This window comes from Tenrec ecaudatus, chromosome 18 (genome assembly GCF_050624435.1).
Source record: "Tenrec ecaudatus isolate mTenEca1 chromosome 18, mTenEca1.hap1, whole genome shotgun sequence".
Taxonomy (NCBI): Eukaryota; Metazoa; Chordata; class Mammalia; order Afrosoricida; family Tenrecidae; genus Tenrec; species Tenrec ecaudatus.
In genome coordinates this window covers 13,182,280-13,207,129 of record NC_134547.1, presented here as the reverse complement: position 1 = coordinate 13,207,129, position 24,850 = coordinate 13,182,280, and the positions used below count along the sequence as shown (strand labels likewise).

At 56.0% G+C, this 24,850-nt stretch overlaps 1 protein-coding gene across 1 annotated transcript in view; it reads right to left on the bottom strand.

The window, feature by feature from the left end:
* Nucleotides 1-10,254: 10,254 nt before the first annotated feature.
* OPA3 (outer mitochondrial membrane lipid metabolism regulator OPA3) overlaps nucleotides 10,255-24,850 on the bottom strand; it is a 33,645-nt gene continuing 19,049 nt past the window's right edge. The window contains exon 2 of the mRNA XM_075536810.1: nucleotides 10,255-13,547. Coding sequence (XP_075392925.1) covers nucleotides 13,126-13,547 — 422 coding nt within the window. The 3' untranslated portion in view covers nucleotides 10,255-13,125. The remainder of the gene's footprint in view (nucleotides 13,548-24,850) is intronic.

Genomic DNA, 24,850 nt, shown 5'->3' with positions numbered 1-24,850 from the left:
GCTGGTTGGGAGACAGGGCAGATAGCTCCACCATATTCAGTCTTCCCATCCATGAGCATGCTATCTCCAGTGAGGCCCTTGACGATGCTTATGACTAACTGACTAACATCCTGGCATTTGGGGAGTAGCGGGCTTGCCGATATTTCATTCACTGACTCCCATTTTTGGACATCATTTTGCACTGCCTCACCTAATAAGCATTGTCTCCGTGTTCTGTTTGCTTGATTCATAGGTATATGACTTGGTTCCTCTGTACTGACTGTGAGGTTGCTAAGTGTGTTGGTCCGGGTGGACTAGAGAAACAAATCCATAGAAACTCATATGTGTACCAGAGAGAGTTTTATATAAAGGGTAATTGTGCATTAAGAAAGCATTCCCAACCCAGTCCAGGTCCAAGTCCATAAGTCCGGTATTAACCCATATGTCCAATACCAATCTATAAAGTCCTCTTCAGACTCACGAAAGACATGCAATGACGCCCAATGCAGGATGATAATAGGTCAGTGAGTGGAAAGTCTTGTGGATCCAGTGGTGTTGTGAGCATCTCAGCACTGGCAGGGGTCTCTACATGACTTTTCCGGCTCCAGAGGTCTGGTTGCATCAGGGTAGGTCCACGTGGCTTCTCCAGCTCCCAGGGTGTAACACCATGTGTCTTGTCATTAAAGTGTCACTCAGGGAGTGGGCTGAGCAAGTCTCCTGAATTTCTGGTTGGCTGAGAGTTTTGATCGTGAGAGTTTTAGACACCTTTTCTGCACCTCTCTCAATGACACTACATTTCCTTTTTCCTGTTTTTTTCCTTATAAATACGGTAAATTAAATACCGTATATGCTCATGTGTAAGCTGAGTTTTTCAGCACATTTTTAATGTAGTTCTGTGGTAAAATTAGGTGCCTCGGCTGATATTTGGGTCGGCTTCTACGCGAGTATATATGGTAGACTGGTTTGTTTGTTTTATTTTTTAAGTCCACACTTAGATTTCTGAAACGGAGCCCGTTCTGGCGATGTGTTTTCCCTCCTGTGCACTGTGGGGCGGGCTGGCTCACCTCTTTCAGGGATCCTGGAGTCTGGTCACCAGAGAGGTACACTGTCCGTTTCCACTCTGGCAAAGTCATTGTCAGTGTTAAGCTTCATCAAAGAGGCCGAGGTGTGTGGCTAAGGGTCACAGTCTCGTTAGGAAGGGCTTAGGCAGGGTCTAAGGAACCCCGGTGGCATGGTGGTGATGCATGGGGTTGATAACCACAAGGTGAGCAGTTTGAAACCTGCAGCCGCTCCGAGGGAGTAAGACAGGGCTTTCTGCTCCGGTCAAGAGCTGCCTCAGAAACCCACAGGGGCATTTCTACCTTGTCCTAGAGACTAACTATTAATCAGAATTGACTCGACAGCAGTGAGCTGGTTTGTGAGAAGGGCGGTTTTAAACAGGTAAGGTGGTCGAATGTCCGAGAGATCAAAAGATGGGGGGAAATGTGCTGTAACAGGTATCAATCCCATGGGCTCAAGTAGAAAGAAAGTGTTTTGAAAATGATGATGGCAACCTAAGTGCAAACGTGCTGGACACAACGGATGGATGGATGGATGGATGATGGATGGATGGATTGTGAGAGAGCTGTATGAGCCCCCAATAAAATGATTTTTTATTTAAAGTGATAAACTAATGGCAGGTGGAAACGGCCCCTGTGGGTACGGGTAGAACTGCCCCTGTGAGTTTCTGAGACTGTAAGTCTTTATTGTGGGAGTGGTGGAGCCTAAGCCTGGTCTTTCTCCCTCAGGACTGCTGCTGGTGGGGGTTTTGAACTGCTGACCCTGGGGACTGCAGCCCAATGCATAGCCACTACGAGTGAAAGATTTCATGTGGCCCCGTCTAGCCACTGTCTCTAAGTCCCACAATGTGACCTTTCATTCCTTCTGTTGGTCTGGCAAGAAGGTGGGGGAAGATGCTGATTGGCTGCACCTGTGTGCAGTGAAGAAGCGGATCCCCTGGTGCCTACCTGCTGCGTGTGAAAGAGCCCACTGAGAAGCAGGCAGGAGGGATCTCAGTACCAGCAAGAGCCAGGGGCCCAGCGTCCCCCCCCCCTGGACCTGAGATCTCTAGAGTGCAGCGACCTCCTGGATCCAGCACCAAAACCCAGACCCACTGCCGTTGCGGCAATGCCGACTCTTGGTGACCCTATAGGACAGGGTAGGATGGCCTCTGGGACTTCCCCACACTTGCACATGTTGGTGGAAGTAGAAAGCTGCACCTTTCTCCCCGTGGGGGTTTCGAACTGCTGACCTTGCAGATCGCACCCCAGCTCCTCGTACATAATCACTCTGCCCCGGACACTCCTGCATTCAGATGGCAGAACCAGGAGCCAGAGCATGAAACAGAGTGGCGGGCTTCCCAACCCACGAAGCAAGTACGGCTGGCCGCCTTCGTGCAGGAGGCTGGCTTGTGGAGCGGGGTCCCTCTGAGCATCCGCCTCGCAAGAAGCTGGACAGGCTGACCCACGGAGCCTGAGCTCAGCCCTTTCACGGCAGGATGCAGGATGCGGCTTTACAGCAGAGTCGTAGGCCCTGTTGGGCATTTATCAGCAGACCTGCAACTTTGTAACACGTCCTGGTAAACCAACACCCTGAGCATTTCTCACGGGCATGACAAATGCTTTACCTTCTCTCCATAAGCCCCGTGACCGTGAAGTTTGTCTGGGAGCGCCCTGTAGGCAGCGCAATGGCTATTCCAACCCATGGCATCGAGTGGAGGAGCACAATCGAGAATCTTAATGAAGACGTTACCAAAAAAAAAAAACAACCCACAAAGCTGAAAATAGCAACAGCGGAAAAAAAGAAAAGCGGAAGTCTGTCCACAAACAGATCTGAAGCTATGATGGACCGTGTCCTTTGCACATGCACAGACAGGCCGATTGGAGAGAATGGAGAATCTGGAAACAGAGCCGCAGACGGAAATCTTGCCGCCTCCCTCACAGGACAGACAGAGATCAGCCCCAGAGAGATTGCAGATCCAAAGATGAGAGGCGTAGCAATGACCCTGTGAGGGGGGAAATTATCTTCGTCGCTTTGGACCGCGCATTATTTGTGAAAGGAAAGATAAAAAGCATTCATACAGGGAAAGTTAGATGGATCGGAAGAGACTGACATTAAGGATTTTTGTACCTCTAAAGAGACCATTTAAGGCATGAAAAGTCAAGACTCCTGACAAAAGGGCAAACTCAGCCTACTGAAGAAGAGCCGTTTGGATCGTGGTGCTGGTGCAGAATACGGACAGTAACACGGCCGCCAGCCGGGCCAGGAGTGTGGCCAGCGTGCGCCCCAGAGGCAAGGATGGCGTGACTTCATCTCGTGTGCTTGGGACTTGTTTTCAGGAGAGACCAGTCCCTGGAGAAGGACATCCTGCTTGGTAAAGCAGGGGGGCAGCGAGGAAGAGGGAGCCCCATGACAGGAGGGACTGACGCAGTGGCTGCCACCATCGGTTCAGACTTCCCCCTGGTGAGGACCGGGCAGTGCTCCGTGCGGTTAGACAGCGGGTCCCTGGGCCTCAGGAACCCACGGCCTCACACCAGGGCTCCTCACTATGCAGCCATAGCAATTTTTTCAGACGCAGATGACCACGCCTGCTGCTTCTCCCACAGTGCTGCTGGGTAGATTTAAACCGCCGACACGCCTTAAGAATAATGTTTCGCATCAGGTCCCCTTTTTCAAAGGACTTAAGTGGAGAGCAAATGCTTTGAAAATGATGAGGGCAAAGAATGTACAATGTGCTTTATACAATTGATGTCCGTATGGATTGTGATAAGAGTTGAATGAGTCCCGAATAAAATGTTTGTTTGTTTTCTTAAAAGAATAATGTTTTCTTGCCGTTGTTGCTGAGACTATACGCAGCAAGACATACACCGGCTCAAGTTTCTGCGCCAGCCATCCGGTGACACAGGCCACATTCTTGCAGCTGTGCTACCCCCGGGCAGTCTCTCTTTCCCCTTTCAGCCTCTTTTTCCAAAGCTGTTCCTCCTCCATCAACCCTGTGCTCACTGCCCCAAGGTTTCAGTTACATTCCTTCAATTGATCTCTAGTTATGGCTTCAAAGAGCAGAAAGCCTAAGGCGGACTTGAAACACAAAAATCAGTTCAGCTAAGCTGTTGCTTGGTTCTAGGACGGCTTGATGGGGTGGGGGTGGGGGGGATAGCCCTGGTTTCTGGTTTAAGGAGGAGAGTTTCGGGGTGCTCGTCTCGACCCCAGGCTCCAGGAAGCATGGAGTTTAGGAGAATTTGAGATTCTGTTCCGCATTCCCCCTGATTTTGATCAGGATCTTCCTCACAGCCTCTTTTGATTACCCTCACACCACCCATCACAACAACGAGGGAAATGCCACCTCTCACAAACAAGGACGGGCAAGTGAAAAACAAAACAGGACGCACACACAGAGAAAAACAGCAAAGGCCAGTGAGGACGTAGCGAGAGGGACCCCCTCATACGCAGCTGGTGGAACCCCGGAAGTGTCCGGCCCACCTCCAACACAGGGAAGAGTATTCCAGATGGCCCAGCGATCCCTGGGTTGGGTTGTTAGGGGAAGCCCTGGTGGCAGGGGGAAAGCCTTTGTCTGCCGACTGTTAAGTCAGTGGTTCAAACCCACCAGCCGCTCTGTGGGAGAGACGGGAGGATTTCTCCCCAGGTAACGAGCTCCAGGCTCGGAAACCCACGGGGTAGCTGTGCCCTGTCAGCGCCAACTCCTTGGCAGTGAGTGGGAGAGCCAGGCATGGTGGATCAAGTCTGGAGGAGAGTCATCTGACCTTCTTTCTGCAAGGGGGCTGGCGACCAGCCAACACCCCGTTGTTAGGTGCTGTAGCATCGGTTCCAGCTCATAGCCTATGGATGACAGAAGGGGGTGCCACCTGGTTCGGTGCCAGCCTCACCAAGATTGTGGTGTTTGAGCCCATTGTTGCAGCCTGCGGCCCCTCTGACTCACCCTCTGACTCAGCATCCCGCTCAGGAAGTCGCTGCTGATAGAAATGTGTGCCAGCACACCAGACAAGTATTAGGAGGTTCACGGCTGCCTGAAAACCTACACAGACACCTCACTGCCACTGAGTCCTGGCCGACTCACGGCGACGCTGTAGAGCGGGGTAGAACTGCCCCGTGGGTCTCTGAGACTGGAACTCTTTCCGGAAGTAGAAGGCCTCATCGTTCTCTCTCAGAGGTCTGTGGCTTTGAATTGCTGACCTTGAAATTAGCAACCCAATGGATACCCACTATGCCCTGAGCTGCCAGGACTCCTACCCTAAAAGCCAGGAGAGAGTCCAATAGGGTGGTGAGAGTGCATCCACTGGAGCACCCCACACTGCATCCACGGAACACCCCACACTCCATCCACTGAGCACCCCACACTGCATCCACTGGAACACCCCACACTGCATCCATGGAACACCCCACACTGCATCCATGGAACACCCCACACTGCATCCATGGAACACCCCACACTCCATCCACTGAGCACCCCACACTGCATCCAGTGGAACACCTTACTACCCTCCTTGTTTCATTAAGATTTGTATTAATCTGGTAGGCCTGGTCCTGTCACTGTCAATGAATATTACTGAATATTGTTTGTGTAAAGTGCCCAGTCACTTAAATGTCTAATCTGTACAAGTCAATAATTCATGTATGGAAGTGCATAGTCGGCCTGTACCTCCTATGCCTGTAAAATCAATCTCCTTTTCTCATCTGTGTGTTAAATTCTATACGATTGGCTACACGAATGACACTATCAATAGAATTACGCCACAGGGAGGTGATTGATAATGTTCTCTTAACATAAAATGACAATGGCGTCCCTAAGGTGACCCAGAGATGTACATAAACAGATATGTGAGTGGATTTTGGTCTTCCCTGATCCATGTTCAATTCTCACCGACATCTGAGACAATCGAAAATGCCATGGCTTGAGTCAGGCACGCCTTAGTCCTCAAAGACACCTCCTGGCTTTGCAACACTTTGAAGAGGTCATTTTTTTGGGGGGGGGGCGGGGCCTTGTGCCATATGCTGGCACAGCAATTCCACCCCTAGGCGTCTACCCCAAAGCCTCGAGAGGAGCAGAGATTCAGATGGCTATTCACAGTAGCCACCGGGTGGTAACCTCTGAATGGCCACGGACACATGAGCGGATAAACAAAATGTGGCTGAGATACGCAACGGACTGCTACTGAGCCAATGGTGGGGGGGTGCGGGGGAGTGAAGTCCGGAGCCAGGCTACGATACGGACGGAGCTTGAAGAGCTTGCGCTGAATGGAAGAAGTCAATCCCACAAGGACAAGTATCCTACGCCCTCCCTATAAAAAGACAAGCAAAGGCAAATGGTTAGAGACCGTGGTTTAGTAGCGGCCCCCAGTGCTGTTAAGGAGGGGCGAAGGATGAAGGCCACTCCAGTCCAGGGCAGAGCGGCACAGCTGGTGGTTGGGACTGCTGATGACAGTAGCTGCTGTTATGATAGATACATTTATAACAAGGATCAGAGAGAGAGAGAGAGAGAGAGAGAGAGAGAGAGAGAGAGAGAGAGAGAGAGAGAGAGAGAGAGAGAGAGAGAGAGACCCACAGACCCTAGCTGCTTAAGAACAAAGACCTCAAGGATTGGTTCCCTGGGTTGGAGGTTTAAAGTCATGGTTTCCTGAGTTGAGCCAGTTCACGGGCTCCATAAGACGTCTGGCGCTTCTAGTCTACTTCCTCATTCTGTCCACGGGGCCCAGGGTCTTCAAAGCACGTGCCTTGCCCGCCAGTGCCCATCTCCTTTCTATTGCACGGCGCGGACTAGGGACCGGGCTGTTACACGAAAGGGTGGTGGCTTGAACCTGCGCAGGACGGGCGTGGCAGGCGTGGCGACAGGACCGCCAGGCGTCAGCTACCTGTTAGTGCCCTGGTCACTTGGTTACCATGGGGTGCCCATCCCAAGGTCAGCTGTTCAAAACCACCAACCGCTCTGAGGGCGAAAGCCGGAGCCGAGAAACCCACAGGGACAATTCGACCCTGCCCCATAGGGCCACTGTGACTCGATGGCAGGTCATACTTAGACATCTGTAGCTTTTCATCGTGAAGTGGGGTACAGTAAGATAGGAGACATTCAGACCGCACCCGTTAAAGGTAATTATTGAGAGATACTTTCACTCCACTGTTATTATAGGCAGGAGCTGCATACAATGCGTGGCAAAGTGGAATTAAAAGGCAAGAGGATTTTTTTCTCCAACGTTCTTGAAGCCCCTGCTTGTTTGTGTTATGTATACACATATAACATACTACCTAGTCTCTAAAATAAATATTCTATTATACACTATGTAACACAATCAACCCCAAACCCAAACTCAGCCATCAAGTCAGTTCAGACTCAAAGCCATTCAAACACACAAGCTGCTTCTCCAGAGAGAGATGGGGCTCTCCATTCCCACCGAGAAGAAGGCTCAAAACCCCATAGAGGGCAGCTCTACCCTGTCCTACCAGGTCGCCATGGGTCAGAATCCACTTAATGGCCCCAAACAGCAAGAGTATTCAGTCCTCATGAAGAGATGACCGAAGATACGGGTGCTGTAGCAAGGTGCGAGGAAGAAACTAGATGGCGCCAACCTATCAAAAGAACAGAGTCTGGGGTCTTCCAGGCTTGTCTTCCCAAGACATCTAGGTGAGGCGACAGCTAAGCCACACAGAAGCAGCACACCGGCCGGTGCGATCCAAGGATTGCAGATAATAAAATCCAAATCTGAAGGAGGGAATGGGACTGAAGCTTAAATGATGCGCATCCCGTTTGCAGAAGGCTGTGGATGACAGCGGAAGCCCAGCATCCATTTGCAGGGTCCTCACATGAGCCTCCAGTGAAGTCCCGCTGGCCATAGTCCAGTGGGGGGTAGAGGGGTGTGGGGAGAAAGTTAGTGAGTTAGGAATGATCCCACCAATATGTCTGTAGGGCGGCTTATAGGAAATGCATTCAGCTCTGTGGTTTGTGGGTGTAGTTGGAGTCTGCGATGCTGAGGTCTGAGAGGAGGGGTGCTGGGGAACACTGGTGGGGAAGCAGGGCAGGGCAGAGGAAATTACCGGGAACTTGGAGGTGCTGGGCTCCTCCTTGGTAGTGTAAGGGGGCTGGGCCTGTGTACCCCTCTCCCTACTTTATTCAATGCCAGGAGGCGGTACCCTTTTTTCCATAAAAGGACAGAGAGTAAACGCGTGTGTGTGTGTGTGTGTGTGTGTGTGTGTGTGTGTGTGTGTGTGTGTTAGATTCATCGGATGGAAATACCTCGGTCCTTGGCTTCCCATGAGAAAGCACTCACACTGAAGCCTGGTTTGTGACCCGAGTGAATTTTTGTAAAGTCTAGAAGTTTCGGGTTTTACAGGTACCCTCAGGGCACTTCACACCCACACATACAGACAGACCTGCGGGTTTCCTGGAGAAACCGCAACCGGCTGAGCAGGGTTGGAAAAGCCCGCATCCAAGGCTTTTACAGGGCCCTCCCCTGGGAGGCGTGGTCGACGGTGCTGGTCAACCCAATTGGCTGAATTAAGCTCACCTGCCTACGTTGGGGGCCTGCCAGGTGTACTGGCTTCCTGTCTCAAAGGCCTGAATTTGGGCACGCCCTAGCCTTCATCTGCTTTCAACTTCCTGTAAGGGGGAAGGGGCGGGAGGCCTTGGCAGGTAGCGGGACAACCCCTAGGTTCTACCTGGAGCTACCTAATATATATCTATATATTTAAAAGGATTATTTTATTGGGGGCTCTTACACTTGGTATCAGCTCTTTTCCCTCACTCCCCACCCTCCCAACCCCTTAATAAAATTATAAATTATTATTATTTTCATATCTTACACCTACGGCTGTCCCCTTTCCCCCATGGTTTATGGGGCTCGGCCCCCTGGAGGAGGGCGGTGTGTGGTTATGTGCCCATCATTGCCGTCGGTTCCCCCTAGGGTAAAGATTTTTGACTTTGCTGTGATTTCTGTGAAGGGACCCCAGTGATGCTGTGGGGTGGGGTGGGTATTGGGCAGCTAACTGCAAGGTGGACAGTTCAAAGCCACTGTGGGGGAGAAAGATGAGGCTGGCTGTTCCCATGAAGATTCACAGCCTCGGAAACCCACGGGAGGCAGTTCAGCTCTGCCCTCGGGGATGGCAAGGGCTGGGAGCGGGCTCAGTGGTGGCTGGTTATGATTTCGGTGGCAGCTGCCCCACGCTGCCCCCTCTCACACAAAAGCAGCCGCAGTGAACAGGGGAACTGTGGAGACGGTTCCAGTAAAACTTCACTTATAAAGACCAGGGGGTGGGGCTGGATTTGGTCTGAGGGCCCTGGTTTGTACCTCCTGTTCAGGTGATAGCCGGGAGCTTCGGGTCTGTTTCAGGACTGGAGGGGACACACACCTGCCTCAGGGCCTCTGCTGCTACCTACCTCTCCCCCTTCCCCCTTCCTCTCACACCTAGCTGCCCCTTCTTGAGCACCTCCCAATGGCAGCCAGGCCCATAGCAGGTGCTCAAGACAACTGCCCAGTCCCCTAGGGGGACCCCTTCCCAGCCCCCACCATCCATGTTGACTCTAGCCTGAGCCCTTCGCGCTGGGGGACCAAGGCCAGGTCACTCAGTGTCCAAAGGAAGACCTGCGCCCAGCTGGGCCAGGGAAGTGACCAGGACTCAGGGGCAGTCCCTTCCTCCTAGGAGCACTTGGCTATCTGGGCTCTGGCCAGGGAAGGGCCTGCAGGAGCGCAGAGCCCAGCAACACCATGCGTCAGAGGGTTGGCTTCTGCTTCTTATGTCCAGGACTCCCAGGATTGGGGTGGGGTGATCAGCTCAGGCAGAAACATCATCCCACATAACAAGGGGCTTGTGTGTACACGTGTGTGCATGCTGGGCTTCCCCCGCAGTTTGGAGGTCACACCCCACTGTTTCCTGCGTGCAGCAGAAGGCTGGAGCACATCCATTCACCTCGGTCCGTCTTGGGTTGAAAAGGTCAGGCGATCCCAGAAGCGTGTCTCTGGGGACAGTGTGTCTGGTGTGTACATGTGGTGTGTGGTGCGTGTGTGACCGCTGTGCAGGCATGCGCTGTGTGTGTGGAGGCGCTGCACCTGTCTGCCCCTCTAGATCGTGGGCCCCATGGGGGCAGGGTCGGATGGCCTCCTTGTTGTCACTTGTCCCCAAGCACGGAGCCAGTGGTGCAACTCAGAGGGTGGAAGTCCGTTGGAGGTAAGACCTGGCTTGACGCGGACTTCAGGGTGCGAATAAAAAGCGCCTGAAGACACCCAATTCCGTTCCACACTTTTATTGCCACCCTTGCCCCGAATCACAAGTGCTCACCAGCTCAAGCAAGTTTGGCCAGGGCTTCCTGACCAGGGCCCCCTCTCGCGGGTGCAAGCCTTCCTGATCACTGACCAGGAGCGACTCCCGAGTGTCCCCCGCCCCCTCGCACAGTGACGCTGTCCTCCTGGCCTGCCTCCTATCATTCAACCTCTCGGGTCAAGGGGGGTGCCCGCCCTCAACTCCTGCACACCCGCTTGCTTCCCTCTGCAAGGAAAGAGGCAGCTGTTCCAGAACCCCTCTCCTGGCTTCTCTGCACCTCCACTGCCGGAAGTGAGTGGAAGGGGTGGGGAAAGCGGGTGCCCGCCCACCACCCTTCTCTCGGAGCTGCTGGGTGCCCCAGCTCCCTGGTTCCTCCCCGCAGGAGAGAGGAACTGGTCCGCCTCCGTACAGAGCGCAGGCCTAGGGAACCCAGGCTCTACTGCCCTCAGGGTCGCTATGGGGCAGAATCAGCCGTGGACTGTGGGCCAGAGTGCAGGCAGGCCGCCTGGCTTCCATGTCCACGGAGGCAAGGCCAAGGGACCAGGTGGCCGAGAGAATGAGGGCAGGAGACTTGGCTGCTGGCTGAGGGGACCAAGGACTGTAGTTTACTGTTTGTGGATCCCAATTTGTCAGAACCTGTTGACTTCCCGAATAAAAACCCTTCACTGTGAATATTGTGTGAGCCCTGGGTGTGTCAACGCGTAACAATCAGGGAGCCCAGCATCAATGCCGAGGGGTGGAGGAGTGGCTGGGGTCAGAGGAGGATGGAGGCACAGGTATGCCTGACGCCTGCCTCGTGGCGAGATATGGAAGCCAGAAGAGGTCAACTGCGAAGCCCAGTGCACTCATTGCACCCTGGGACTCAGTTTCTTTAAGTGGGAAAAGGGTGACCCTACTGCCACCTCCCTGGCAATCCTCCCACCGCCTCCCCTAAAAAAGCAGCAAACACAAAAGCCACTGCTATGGAGTCCTAGGGCAGGGCGGAGCTGCTACATTGGGTTTCTGAGCGTCCATCTTTACAGAAGCAGGCAGCCTCTTTCTCCTGCGAGCGGCTGGTGGGTTTGAACCACTGTCCTTGCCGCTTAGTGCACCGTGCCATTTACCCTCTGCAGACAGAGTTCGGATGGGGGTTGGGGGAAAGCATATTCCTCCCCAAATCCCTGAAGAGATGCTAAGAGGGGAAGAAGTGGATCTTGGTAGCAGAAAACCCAACTGTCCCATGGGGTCAGGGGTCAGGGGCCCTTGCTGAGAGTCCCAGTACAGTCTTGGGGGTAGGAGATGCAGTGGGTTGAATGGTGGCCCCCAAAGAAACCAACCAAACCACTGGCCTTGAGTCCCCTTCCCACTCCCGGTGAACCCACGGGGCAGAGTGAGCAGACCGCCTCCTCTTCCTCCCACAGAGCAGCATGTGGGCTAGATCTGCCGGGCGGGTGGGTAAGGCCCAGAGCCTGTGAATGTGGCACCAGGACAAGAATCTCTACCAATGTGCTGAAGCCTGGGATCTTGAGGCGAGCACCCCGGCTTCGGAGAGGCCTGGTGGCGCAGCAGTGAAGCACTCGGCCTCGAGCGGGAAGGCCAGTGGCTTGCAGCCATCAGCAGCTCTGGAGGAGAAAGATGAGACCATGGTGTGCCCACCTTGGAAACCCCGAGGGGTGGCTCTACCCTGTCCTCTAGGGGCCTGGTGGGAGGGGGCTGGCTGGACCCCAGGGGCCCTAAGGCTGGGGGCAAGTGTTTTTTATGAGGCTAGCTAGGCAGCTGAGCTGGGTCACCAGAGGCCAGAAAAGACACGCCTGGAGCCCTCAGAGGGAGCCGGTCTGGACCTCAGAGGAGCCTCCAGCACTGTGTGAGGCCCCAGGCCTGCTGATCTAGGCCCTGACTGTGTGGTGGCATGGCCAGCAGCTTCCGGGTGCAGGCACAGGAGGTGGGACCAGGGTGGGTGTCTGTCTGGGGGAATGGGGTGTCTGGGTACCAAGGCATGAAGGGGGCGGTAGGGCCGGTCTGGAGCCCTTGCGGGAGGAGGTGAGAGTACTCACATCAATACATCGAATGGAAGATGGGGGAATGTGACAATTGTGTCACACGGCTAGGGAGGGGAGGGGCTGGCAGCCCCTGTTCCTGTCCTGTAGGAGGCCTCTGGGAGGGAAGAGAGGACAATTCAGGGACAAGATCCAGGGGCTTTGGGCCAGGTTACTGGGGCCGAGATGACGACACAGCATTGACGAGGGGTGTCAGGGTCACACTTCCACCTCTGGAGCCATGTCCGTGTCCAGGTGCTCAGGGGAGCGGCTGGGCCTTCCTCTGAAGGGGGCAAGGCTGAAGGGGACAGAAGGACACCTGGCTCGGTAGATGACTGACAGATTAGGACCCTTACCCACCTTCCCACCCCCAATCAGTGGAAGGGCTGTCCAGCCAGCGGGCTCCCCGCAAGGGAGCCTTGAGAAGAACCGGGTTTTCTTACAGTGGGCCAGCAGAATGAGGAAGGGGCATCGGCGCCAGGCTGGGGCACGACCGGAGAAGGGCGCACTGATCACCTAAGCGGGGTGAGGGGGTGGGGGAGGTGGGGGTGGGAACGGCTCCTTCTGTTTTACTCTCTGCAGAAGACCAAGAGCTTGCAGCGTCAACGTCCGGCTGCGGGGAGCAGTCCCACCCGGCCCTCGACGGTGGACGATTCCAGGCATGGGGCTGGCGCCTGGGGAAGATACGGACACAGACGACTCTGGTCAGTAAGGGGGTGGCCAATGCCAACCAAGTCTCAGATCCGGCGGGCTCCAGGGGCGATGCAGACATCTGTTGGAAGGTCACGTGGGCGCTGGGCCCAAGTCCAAGTCCGGATTCCGCTGTCGCCTATTTCTCACAGGAGGAGGCTGCTGCTTGGGTGGCAGGCGTTTTCGCGGGCGCGGACCGTCTACCGGGGGCGGCGACCTGCGCCTGCATGTCCCGCAGCTGCTGGTGCAGCTCCTCCAGGGCGCTGGCCGAGGGCAGGGCCTGCATCTGCGCCTGCAGCGCCTCCAGCGCCAGCGCCAGGCGGCCCACCTCGTCCTGCAGCGCGTCCCAGGCGGCGCGCTGCTCCTCCTCCTTGTGCCGCTGCTGCACCTGGTGGCGCCAGTACTCCAGCACCAGGCAGCCGCCGCCCACGATGAAGATGGTGGCCTCGCCCAGCAGCTCGGCGCCCAGCTCGGCGGCCGCCTCCTCGTTCAGCGGCTTGATGGTGGTGCCCCGGAAGCCCATGATGCGCATCTTGGTCCGCATCTCCACCCAGTGGTACACTGCAGGGGAGACAGGGGTCAGACCGTGGGTGCTCGGCGCCCCTGCAAGCCCCGCCCCGCACGCCTAAGCGGTGCCCGGTCCAAGCAGAGGGGGGGCCACACAGCAGTGGGGGAGGCACACGCCAAGTCCCTACAAAGACCCGCGCAGGCAGTGGAGTGGGGCGAGCGCAGCCCAGGAGGTCTTGGTAAGCAGCCAGGGGTGAGAAATGCAGCCAGGGAGGAGAAATGCAGCCAGGGAGGAGAAATGCAGCCAGGGAGGAGAAATGCAGCCAGGGGCGAGAGATGGGGTGGGTCCAGGGGCTGGGGAGTGGGAGGGGTCAGCCGGCCTCCTCCTTGCGGCCCACCTGCCATCCCCTGCACCGGGCCCGCCCACCAGCAGTCAGTCCATTTGGAAGCCTGGAAGCTCCAACTCTGGAAGGCTTCCGCCAACGCTGGCCCACGGCACCAGGAGAAGTGTCAGGACACAACTGCGCCCCACTGGGTTTTCCACGGCTGCCATCTGTTGGACTTAGGTCACCAGGGCGTTCTTGTCTGGCACCTCTGGGTGGATTTGCGCAGCCAGACCTTTTGGCTGGTGTTCCACCGTCGGCCTCACCAACAAGCCAGCTGCTTTATGTGGAGGGCTGTACCGCACCTGAGTCTAAAACCCACAGGCCCACTTGACGCGGAACCCTGACTCACTTCCTGTGGCAATGCGGAGCTTAGTGGGGGGCGGGAGTAAACCACAGAGGAGCTGTCCTTTCCAGCCTGCCGTTTTACTTGGGATGTTTAAGAATTACCTGTGGAAATGGTTAATCTACAATGCGTGGATGTTTAAATTAATTGTGTGTGGGGGGGCGGGGGGGGGGCTCACCATCACCTGCTCCTGCAAATTCGAGAGGAAGCTGAAGAAAGTCTAGGAGCGGCAAAGCACAACCTTGAATAGACCTCCCCGGAGTCTAATGGCTGTCGCCATCAAATAACCCCTAGCGTCAGGACATGAGACCTGCTATGGGGGGCAGACAGGACATCACGCAAGAAGAGAGTCAAACACCGTTAACAAGAGAGGGCAGCAGGATGGGAATGATGGGCGAAATACTGAACAATGCAGGATGTGCCGCAAGATGGTGGGAGGCAGGACAGCACAGGGCCACTGCCCCCAAAGAGCTGGCTGGCATTCAACCGTGGCAGGAGAACCAACGGCACGAAGACGCTCACGCTGCACCGGTGGAAAACAAGGCCCAGGAACGGATGGGAACCCAGCGGAGATGCTCCACCAGCTGCTGGGCCATCAGAAATGCTCGCTCGCTTGTGCCCAGGACATCTGGAAGACCGGGCTTACCCGGCCGGACAAGATCCATATTCATGCTGGTACCAAAGAAAGATGATCCAGCAGATGCAGAAATCATTGACCAACATCATACTCGGGTACATTTTTGCTGAGGGTGATTAAAAAATGGTTACAGCAGCACATCCCAGGGAAGGACCTGAGACTGAGGCTGCATTTGTGTGAGGACTGCGTCGGGGTGGAGGGGCTTGGCTGGCAGCAGACATTGCCAGGAAGAAGTTCATCTGTATTTTACCGCCCACGCAAAGGCATTCAACTGTGTGGATCATAATGGATGATCGAAAACACGGAGAATAACGGGAAGTCAAAACACGCCATTGTGCTCCCGTGGAGCCTGTAGGTGGACAGCTGTCCAAGGAGAGCTGAGGGCCAGCCGCGGGGTTAAAAGCGGGACGGCTGTGCGCCAGCGTGGGGCCTTTGAACACACCGCCCACCTGCAAGCTCAGCACCTTGTCTGAGAAGCGGGACAGTAGGACGAAGCACGCGGCCTCAGGATGGAAGAAAATGCACTGACCACCCGGGAGATGCAGATGACACGGCCTTGCTTGCTGAAAGCCAAGAAGAGGGCTTAAAACACTGAACTGGACAAAATAATAACACCTTATGAATTATGAAGGGTTCATGAGGGAGGGGGTGTGGACAGGGAGGGGGAAAATGAGGAGCTGATACCAAGGGCTCAAGTAGAAAGCAAATGCTTTGAGAACGATGATGCCAACAGATGTACAAATATGCTTGACACGATGGATGGATGGATGGATGGATGGATTGTGATGAGCTGTACAAGGTCTTTTAAAAAAAAGAGAGAAAGAAAACAAATCTGCACTGGGCCAATCTGTTGTCAGAGATGTCAGTTTAAGTACTGAAGTTGCTCCTCACCTAAGCCATGGTATTTATAATCGATTCACCTGCATGCAAAAGCCGGCTGAATCAGGGAGACAGGACAGAACTGACTTCTTTGGATTTTGGTGACAGCAAAGAATGCTGTGAAGACTGCGGGAAGAGCCCACACCTCTCTGCGCGGGGAGCAGTACAGCCGGAGCGCTCCTTGCACGCAGGGCTGAGGGGGCTTTCTCTGGGCGCGTTAATAGGAAGGGTCGGTCTGAAAAAAAGACATCACCTTTGACAGTCATGGAAAGAGAAGAAGCCCTTCAGAAACGAGACAGACTGACAGACTGGCTTCAACACAGAAATGACTGTGTGGCACTTACGTCATGTCCTGTCAACGTGCGCCAAGGGGTGGAGAATAGAGCCTGGCAAGCAGGCCATGGCCAATGAGGCCTCTGTATGGGCAAGGTCTTCTCCTGAGGATTCTGGGAACTGTAACTCTTCTCCCCTGGAGGCGGGACACACACTGTCTCTGCAAGACACACAGAGCCATGCTGATGGAGCTAGAGCCTTGGAGCTGGAGGAGCCACGTGGAGAGAGCCACACCAGTGCTGGAGGAGCCACACTAGTGCTCAGATGCTTCCACTGCCACTGGATCCACAAGACTTTCCACCCACTGGCCTGTGATCTTCCTGCGTTCAGTGTCATTGCATGTGTTGCGTGAGTCTGAAGAGGAATTTATAGATTGGTATCGGACATAGGGGCTAATAGCAGACTTATGGACTTGATCTGGACTGGGCTGGGGATGTTTTCTAACTAGACAATTACTCTTTGATATAAAGCTCTCGCTTATACACACACACACACACACACACACACACACACACACACGAGTGTCTCTGGATTTGGTTCGCTGTCAACCCAGACTCACACAGACTGCAAGGCTAGGAGAGGACCGGGCAGTCTTTTGTTTGGTCTATTCTGCTACAAACAGGGTCGCTATGAGTCGTAACTAATTCCAGGGCACCTAGCAACAAGTTTACAAGCGATTCCATTCAAAAGTGTGGCAAGCCCACACACAACGGGACCAATAAGCAACATCATGATAAACAGAGGAAAGACTGACGTCACGAATTTTATTTTAATTGGATCCTCAGTCAGTGTCCATGGGAGCAGCCAGCACTCTCTCTCACTGGAATATCATTCATCCAGAGAGGGCGATGATGCCTGATGGCCGACACAGCTTGGGTGAAACTTGAAAACAAGACGGAGAGTAAAATAAAGACAGATACAGTATGACCCACCTGTATGGACTAGTATCTAGAGTAGGTCAGCATATAAGCCCAAACCCAAATCACCAACGGTGAGTTGACTCTGACTCAAAGTGACCCCAGCGGGTTCCCGAGAGGGCCAGTCTGTGTGGGGCAGACCGCCTCCCTGGCCCTCTCTTGGGGAGAGACTGGTGAGTGATGCACAGCCAGCCTTGTGGCTAATAAGTGGACCCCCAGGTCACTGTACAGAAAACACCTCTGTATTTATTGGAGGTGACGGGGTGGGTGGCGGGGGTGTGTGTGTGTAAAGGGGTGTTCAGGAAGCAGTCGGTTTTGCTGCGTGGTGATGGGAAATTTGGCAGCGACTGTTGGTGATGGGTGCACATGACGAATGTAACTGACATTGCTAAGCTCTACACGGGAATGGGGCCCTGGTAGCACAGTGGGCTATGAGTTATGCGGCTACCCAGGTGGTCAACAGTTCGAAACCACCAGCTGCTTCTTGGGAGAAAGATGAGGTTTTCTATTCCCGTAAAGAGTTACAGTCTTGGAAACCCACAAGGCTTACGAGGGTAGCTGTTGAGGGAAATGGCAGAAAGAGGCAGCTTTCTACTCCAGTAACGAGCCGCAGGCACAGAAACCCGCAGGGGCAGTTCGGTCCTGTCCTCAGCCAGACTTGATTGGATGGGGGAAAATGCTGAATTGGCCAGTATTGCGGTTTACATAATTTTACAACTCTTTTCTTTTTTAAGTAGTTCAAAGGGAAATATTTTAGCATTTAGTACCTTATGGTCACAAGAAACGGAACCAAACTGAAATGTAAGCTTCTGTCCCCATTTTTGTTGCCAACTGTTCTGGACTGAACTGTGTGCTGCTTGCCTGCATGAGCTCCCCGTTGAATTTCTAACCTCCATGCCTGTAGTTGAATCGTAATCCCATTTGGAAACGGGCTGCCTCTTTATGCTAGTGAGACAGGATTAGTGTCGAGTGTGTCTTGGTCTCTGAGATAGAAGGGAGATTAAACAAGCGAGGGAAAGCGGCCTCAGTAGCAGAGACGTGAGTGTGTGGTCAAGCCAGCTGGGCCAGGCGCAGCCACAGCCTGCAAGGACCCGCCCCCACAGCCAGCAAGTGTGTTAAAAACCCCCACCACACAAAAGGCTGGGGGGGGCACCAACACTTAGAGGGGAGAGGCCTGGGATGTGGCTGGCCCCCAGGGGAGTCTGGGTGACCCACTGGGGTCTGCATGCCCAGCATCACCATCCAAGGCAGGATATAGCCCCCCCACACACAGGGCAGGCTCCCATAGGCCCCACCTAGCCAGCTCCCCGACCCTCAGAGAAGGCGGTGCTGTTCCGAGGAGGGACCAGGGTTCAAGTCCTGGCCAGTGCAGCTCCTGCCCAGCTTGCATGGTGCCAGATCCTCCCTGTGCTTCAAACGCTTCCAGGGCTCTACTTGGCTGGTGGTGGTGGTACGTCTCGTGTTGTAGTCCCACCCCGTGGCACAAAGCCCAGCTCCGGCAGTGGGGTGGGGGTTCCTGGCTGGCATCTTTGTGGGAGCAGGCTGCCAGGCCTTTCTGCGGGCAACTGGCGCCCTGGTGCCAGCAGGGCCCCTGAAGGAACCTCTCTGGTCGGCAGGTGCTCTTCACCCACACCGAGTTGTGTCGTGGTCAAAGCCTGTCATGCCCTCTGACACTGTTGTCGGGAAATGAGGTGCAGGGGGGTGGCTGTCACTGCTTCACCCACAGGCAGGCAGGGCTCAGGGTGGTAAGACAGCGGGGTTGGCTACCTCCAAACTGCTTCAAAAAGCCAGTGAAAGCCAAGCAAGTAAGATACCTTCACCCACCCGACAGCAGACGTGCACGGTTAGCGCTAAGCAGGTCTCCCGGGGTCACAGGGTACAGCTGAGCCTGTAGGAGAGCCGCTTTGCCGCGGTCAGGTGGAAATCATGCCTGCGTTTCCCCAGGGGCAAGTGCGCCCTCTGTGTATCTGACCGGGGGTGACGCTTCCGTGCCTGGCCTCCCCAGACCACTCTCCCCCAGGTCTGAATGGGCGGTGCTTCGGGCTGGCTGGCTATCTTCCTGGCCTTACCAGCCTCCTTCTGGGGTTGGAATTTTTACAGGGAGGAAGGGCTGGGTCTGTCTTCCCCCCTGGAACCTGAGCCCGGAGAGGGCAGGTCTGGCATTGAGATCAATGTTCATGTCCCCCTCCCCCTCCCCCAGCAGTTGGCTCGGGACTGGGCACACAGGGAGCTGGGGGATGAAGGAATCGCAAAACATGCCAGGAGTAAGTTCCTTTACGGTGATACTGAGCGCTGGGGGGGCGAGGGGGGGCTTCCTATCTGTGCATTTGCCCTCATCTCTTTCTTACTGTTTTTAAGTGTTTCTCAGAAACACACATGTCCACGGCAAACACTTGAGGCCACAGCCCTGGCTCCAGCGGGCCCCACCTGCTCCCCTGCGCGCAAGAGGAAGTCGGGGACTTGGGCAGGAAAGGAGGCCGGGGGAGGAAGCGGGCAGAGGTGCTGTGGGTGGAGGGGCTCGCACCCCCATCAGAGAACTGCGCGTGCGTGCACACGAGGTGGTGCCTCGAGGGACCAGTGCGCAGACACGTGCGCACAAACCGCACCAGGGCTTCCCAGGGCGCAGCCCCCACACCTAGTCCATTCAGGGGGTCAGAGGGCTCTGACTTGCCCACAAGGTGGGGGCTCCGTGTGAGGGCTGGCCTGGGGAGGCCTCCAGGAAGCCTGTGACAGAGGGCGGTGACACGGTCCCAGGCTACCAGGCAAGGCCCTTCGGAGGAAGACGGGCTCTTGGGAGGGTGACCGGGAAGGACAGCAGCGGGCCTTTTCTCAGGAGCCAGCTCCGGGCGTGCAGCTGGGAGAACGCCGCGTGGGGGCTGGGCCAGCAGCTGGTCCCATGGGCTGGGGGACCATGGCGCCTTGCTCCCGCAGACCCTCCTGCCTGGCCTCACCCTCAGCCCTGTGCCTCCTGCTGCAGGGCCAGGCCAGGCCCCTCATGCTCGCCCTGAGCCCAGAATCCAGGGGTGAGTCCAGGACTAGGGGGCGCTTCTGAAGGGAAGGCAGCAGGCAGGGTGAGCTGGGATCTTCTGAGAGGAGACGCCTGGTGGGTGGTCAGGGAGGTGGGGATCCTGTGAGGGAAGATGCTAAGCATGGTAGACAGATGGGGGGGTCTTCTTAGAGGAGGTGCCAGGCAGGCTGGGCTGGGGCATGAGCAGGTCTCTGAGACTGCAGGTCTCTGCCCACGAGCTGCAGAATCCATCCACAGAGAAAATCCACAGAAGGCTGTGATTCCACCTTTTATGAAGTCCTGGGGCAGGCTGCCTGGGGGCAGGGCCCATGGGTGTCAGCCGCTGAGGGGCACCTGCAGGACGTGCAGTTGGTTTAGATGACTCCCACAAGCCTTTGAGACACAAGAGAAGGGTCCAGAACAAGGTGGACCCCTGGTCATGCAGGAAGAGGATGGGTGCTGGCCAAGGTGGAAAAGAGCGGTGGGAGACAAACATGCACACCCCACCCCTCCACCCCCAGTGAGAACAGGGGAGAGGCACAGTGGGTCCCTGGGTGACGCCAACATATATGACGTCCCCCCTGCCCCACGACTACTAAGCTGCAGGTCAGCTGCCGGGAAGCCAGGCTCAGAGCTCCATCTGCAGGCAGGAAGACCCTACAGCTGTGGTTCTCAACCTTCCTAAGGTCGCAATCCTTTCATACAGTTCCTCATGTTGTGGGGACCCCCCAACCATAAATTTACTTTCCGTTGCTACTTCACCACTGTCATTTTGCTACTGTGATGAATCGGGCGACCCCTGTGAAAGGGTCGTTCAACCCCCAAAGGGGTGGAGACCCACAGGCCTTGAACCGCTGCCCTACAACATGTTTCCACCTCCTCTGACGGTATGGAGTAGGAGGGGCTCCTGAGGCCCCAGGCTGGGACCTCCACCTCCCTGGCTGAGCTCTGCCTGGCCCCCAGGCAAGGCAGCGATGGTCACCGTGGAGACCTGGAAGCACAGCGTGGCCTTGGACCCCAGGGGCAACAGACGGAGGGAGCTGCTGTGGGGTCCCACTACCCCTGCCAACATGCCACCCAGAGGTGCTGCCTGACCTTGGCCAAGGAGTTCCTGGTCTTCCCCAGGGACAGGAGCAAGTCGGAATACAGGGGTGCAAGCTACACAAACGACCGGCTGGAGAAGCCCCTGGGGCGCAAGGGGGGAGAGATCGAGGAGGTCACTGTCATTAAGTTGTGGGCGAGGCCGCTGCTGTGCATGTACTGTGACTGCAAGAGCTCGTGGGCTGAAGGGACGCCCTGGTCCATGCTGTGCCCAGTCTGGGATCCAGGTGGATGCCGGGACCCTGCCCAGGCCCCCCTCTCCCTCCTCCTTTCCAAGAAACTTATGTTACGGGCCTGGGGGTTTCCACCAGGAAGCCTTGATTGGGGCAGGTCACCTCAAGTTCCTCGTCTGCATAACTGCTGTGACCTCAGCAGAGAAACTTCTAGCCCAGGCTCAGTGGGGAGGGGGGATGACACAGGCCTTCTGGCATCTCTCACCCAAAGCCCCTCCTGACTGGCTGCCCTGCAGCCAAGCCAGGCTCTTTTCAGCAAAGGGACCCAGTTGACAGCCACCCCACCCTCCTTCCAGTGGTGGAGTTGCCCCCCTCTGCCTGCAGCCTGGGTCCTGCTCATCACAATCCAGCCCGAAAGACAGGCTTCTCTCAGAGAGACGAATGCGGGACAAACTAGTGGCTGGCGGCAGGCAGGCCCTAGCTGATGCCTACATGGGAGGGCGCCGGGCCGGGAGCCTGCCAGGCTCTGAGGGCCGTGTCCCTTCGTGCTCCAGCACGTGGCCCAGGTCGAGCTCTCGGCTGACCCCTCGACTGGCAGCTTCACTGGGTGCTGCTTGGGTGAGGGGTCTCCTGAGGTGGGGGCCTCCGAGTCCTGTCACTAGCTTTGCGGGCCCTGGTGGGCACTACATCGGTGTGCCTGCCAATGCCACATCGAGCAGGCAGCCTTGGCGGGTCCACTGTGTCTTCCCGGGTCCCTCCCAAGAAGCCGCTATGGAGACCCCAAAACCCACAAACCCAAAGCCAGTGAGTCACAGGAGACGTGCATGACTGACAGTCTGGGTCCCTAAGAACAACAGCTTCACCAGTCCACTGTACTGTCATCAGCAACCAGCTGGAAGACACACCACTGTCCACGTCCACAGAGCGAGGAGAGAGAAAACACACACTGCCCACCAGTCGGGCCTCCACCCCCTGCAGAGGGTGCCGACTCCTGGAACCCCTACGGGGCAGGGCAGCACTGGAACTCCTCACGGGAGTAGAAAGTCAGTCTGCCCAAGGAGCGGGGGGTAGTTTTGAACCGCTGACCCTGGGGTTAGTAGCTCAAAGCGTAACCACTCTGCCATCAAGGCTCCTTTATTCCCTTGTAAGGTGTAGGCTTGTTTCAAAGATGCAAAAATCGTGAAGGGTGTCTCTTAGAAATGAACACAGGCAGATTTGCATTTAAATCTACGCTTTTGTATTTCTTGGGCAAACACACCACAATGACCTAGGAGCTTTCTCTGGAGGGGAGACCTGGCTGTTGTTTTTTGTTTGTTTGTTTGTTTGTTTTCCTATTTCCTACGTGGAGCACATATTGACTTATAATTAGAAAAACAAAGTGGTTTCCTTTCTGAGGAATTCCTTTCCAAGGGACCAACAGGCCCTCTATACGGTCCAAATAAACGATGTCATCTCTTCTCCAAACTGGTTCCTGCATCAGGGGCCCAACCTGTCCCTCTGACGCGGCTGGAGGAGCCGCCACCTGGCCAGGCTTCATCCCGGACGGCAGCCTCATTCCCGAAGCTCCGCTCCAGAGACTAACTGGGCCCGAAATCGAACGGCTGCAGCCACTGGGAACAGAGACTTCATTTCTCCTGTGCATCCTTCTGCTGTGGCCAGGTGCTGCAGCCGGTTCTGACCCACAGGACGAATCCCTGCCGGTCCTGCGCCCGCCGTCCTCACCATGGCCCCTGTGCCTGAGCCCACTGCTGCCGCCGCTGTGCCCACCCACCTCCTGGAGGGCCTGCCCCTCCTCCACTGCCCCTCCACTTTACAAAGCACGATGTCCTTCTCCAGGGACCGGCCTCTCCTGTCCAAAGTACTGAGACAAAGTCTCACCATCAGTGCCTCTAAGGAGCACTCTGGCCGTCCTTCTTCCCAGACAGCTCTCTTTGTCCTCTCAGCAGTCCAGGCCACCTTTCAATAGTCTTAGAAACTACGAGGTAACAAACGTGCCGTTCGAAGCTGCTAAATTGGGGGTGGGTGTCACTGGTTACATAGTGAGAGGACTGGCCACGCACGCGCTCCTTCCATGAGAACACAGCCACCGAAGCCCTGGTGGGGCTCAGACATCAGTGCAGGCCCACACACGGGCAGCCAGGCATCCGACGGCCGAGGCTGGCTCCAAGGAAAACCTGCAGCAAGCTCCGAGTGGGCAGGGCAGGGGGTGCTCGCTCCTTCACTGGGCCTCGGGTAACCCCAGCCCATCAGGACTATGGCGAGACCGGCCCTGGGGCAGCTGGTGTTACGGTTACACCTACTGTGAGCACTGAGTTTCCACGTAGAAAATGTTTACCGTGAGGGTGGGGTGGGGGGGAGGGTGAAAGCGAACACACCGAGAGCCCAGGGCCCGGAGGTGAGCTCCCAAGAGCCACTGCCAAAGCACTGCCTCGGCCAATGAATGCCAAGGCCACAGGCTGGGCGCCAGGCCAGGGCTCGATACATCCAGTCTGCACTTCTTCTAAGCAGTCCACTGCCGCCGCCGCCGCCACCACCACCACCACCACCACTGCCACCACCATCACCACCACCATCACCACCGCCGCCGCCGCACAGGAAGAGCTGGTCCAGCTTTCAGTTCTTAGGAGAATGCTTGGCCACTGCCTCATCCTGCACTGGGGACACCCGGCATCCTGGCCTAACTGACCGCTCCACTCCAGCCCTGGCTGGTGGGTGTTGAGGGACGTTGGAATGACACCTGGGGAGGCAGAGGTACCTGTCCACAGACTAGACTGGCTGGAACCAGTGGAGAGGGAAAAGACCTGGGGGCTGGGGGGGAATGCTGCCTGGAAAGGACCCGCAGAGGCTCCGAGCTTCCTGTGGCAACAGGCCCAAGACCCGGCGCCTCGCCGCCCTGCCCCATCCTCCCAGCAGACCAGAGCCAGGGGCTGGCCCTGAGTCCTCCGGACTCAGCTCACAGTCACTTAGTTGCTAAGCTGTGGAGAGCAAATGCTTTGAAAATGATGAGGGCAATGAATGTACAGATGTGCTTTACACAACTGATGTATGTATGGATTGTGAAAAGAGTTGTATGAGCCCCTAATAAAATGTTTTAAAAAAACCCAAAGCAAAACAGCAATGGAGGGGCCATCTCCGCCATCCTCCCTACCGTCACGAGGCCGGGGTCTCACGAGGCTCCACGGTCCACCCTTCTGTCCCCATTCTGACGTTTAGTTGTTCCTCTGAGCCACTCGAACCTAGGCTGGGTTCCGGATTGCCACACGGAGCTCACAGACAAGACTCCTGAATAAGGGTGTTTATTCGGGAAGTTAATAGGTGGCCACAGTCACAATCAGCCATCAGTAAGGATACAGCCAATCAGTATTTCAGCCAGCAGCCAAGCCCCTCGGCCACGTAGTCCACTGGCCTGTCACTCCGCCCCACTCAGCCATGACCTGGGACCAGACCAGCACAAGGGGCCCAATGGTCTCTGTGCCGCAGTCCCTGGTGCACGTAGTCTAGCGGCTCCGCCCCTTCAGAGAGAGACCTTGAACATGCTCTTCCCAGGCCCTCAAGGTCTCGCTCTTCTCTATGGCTGCTGC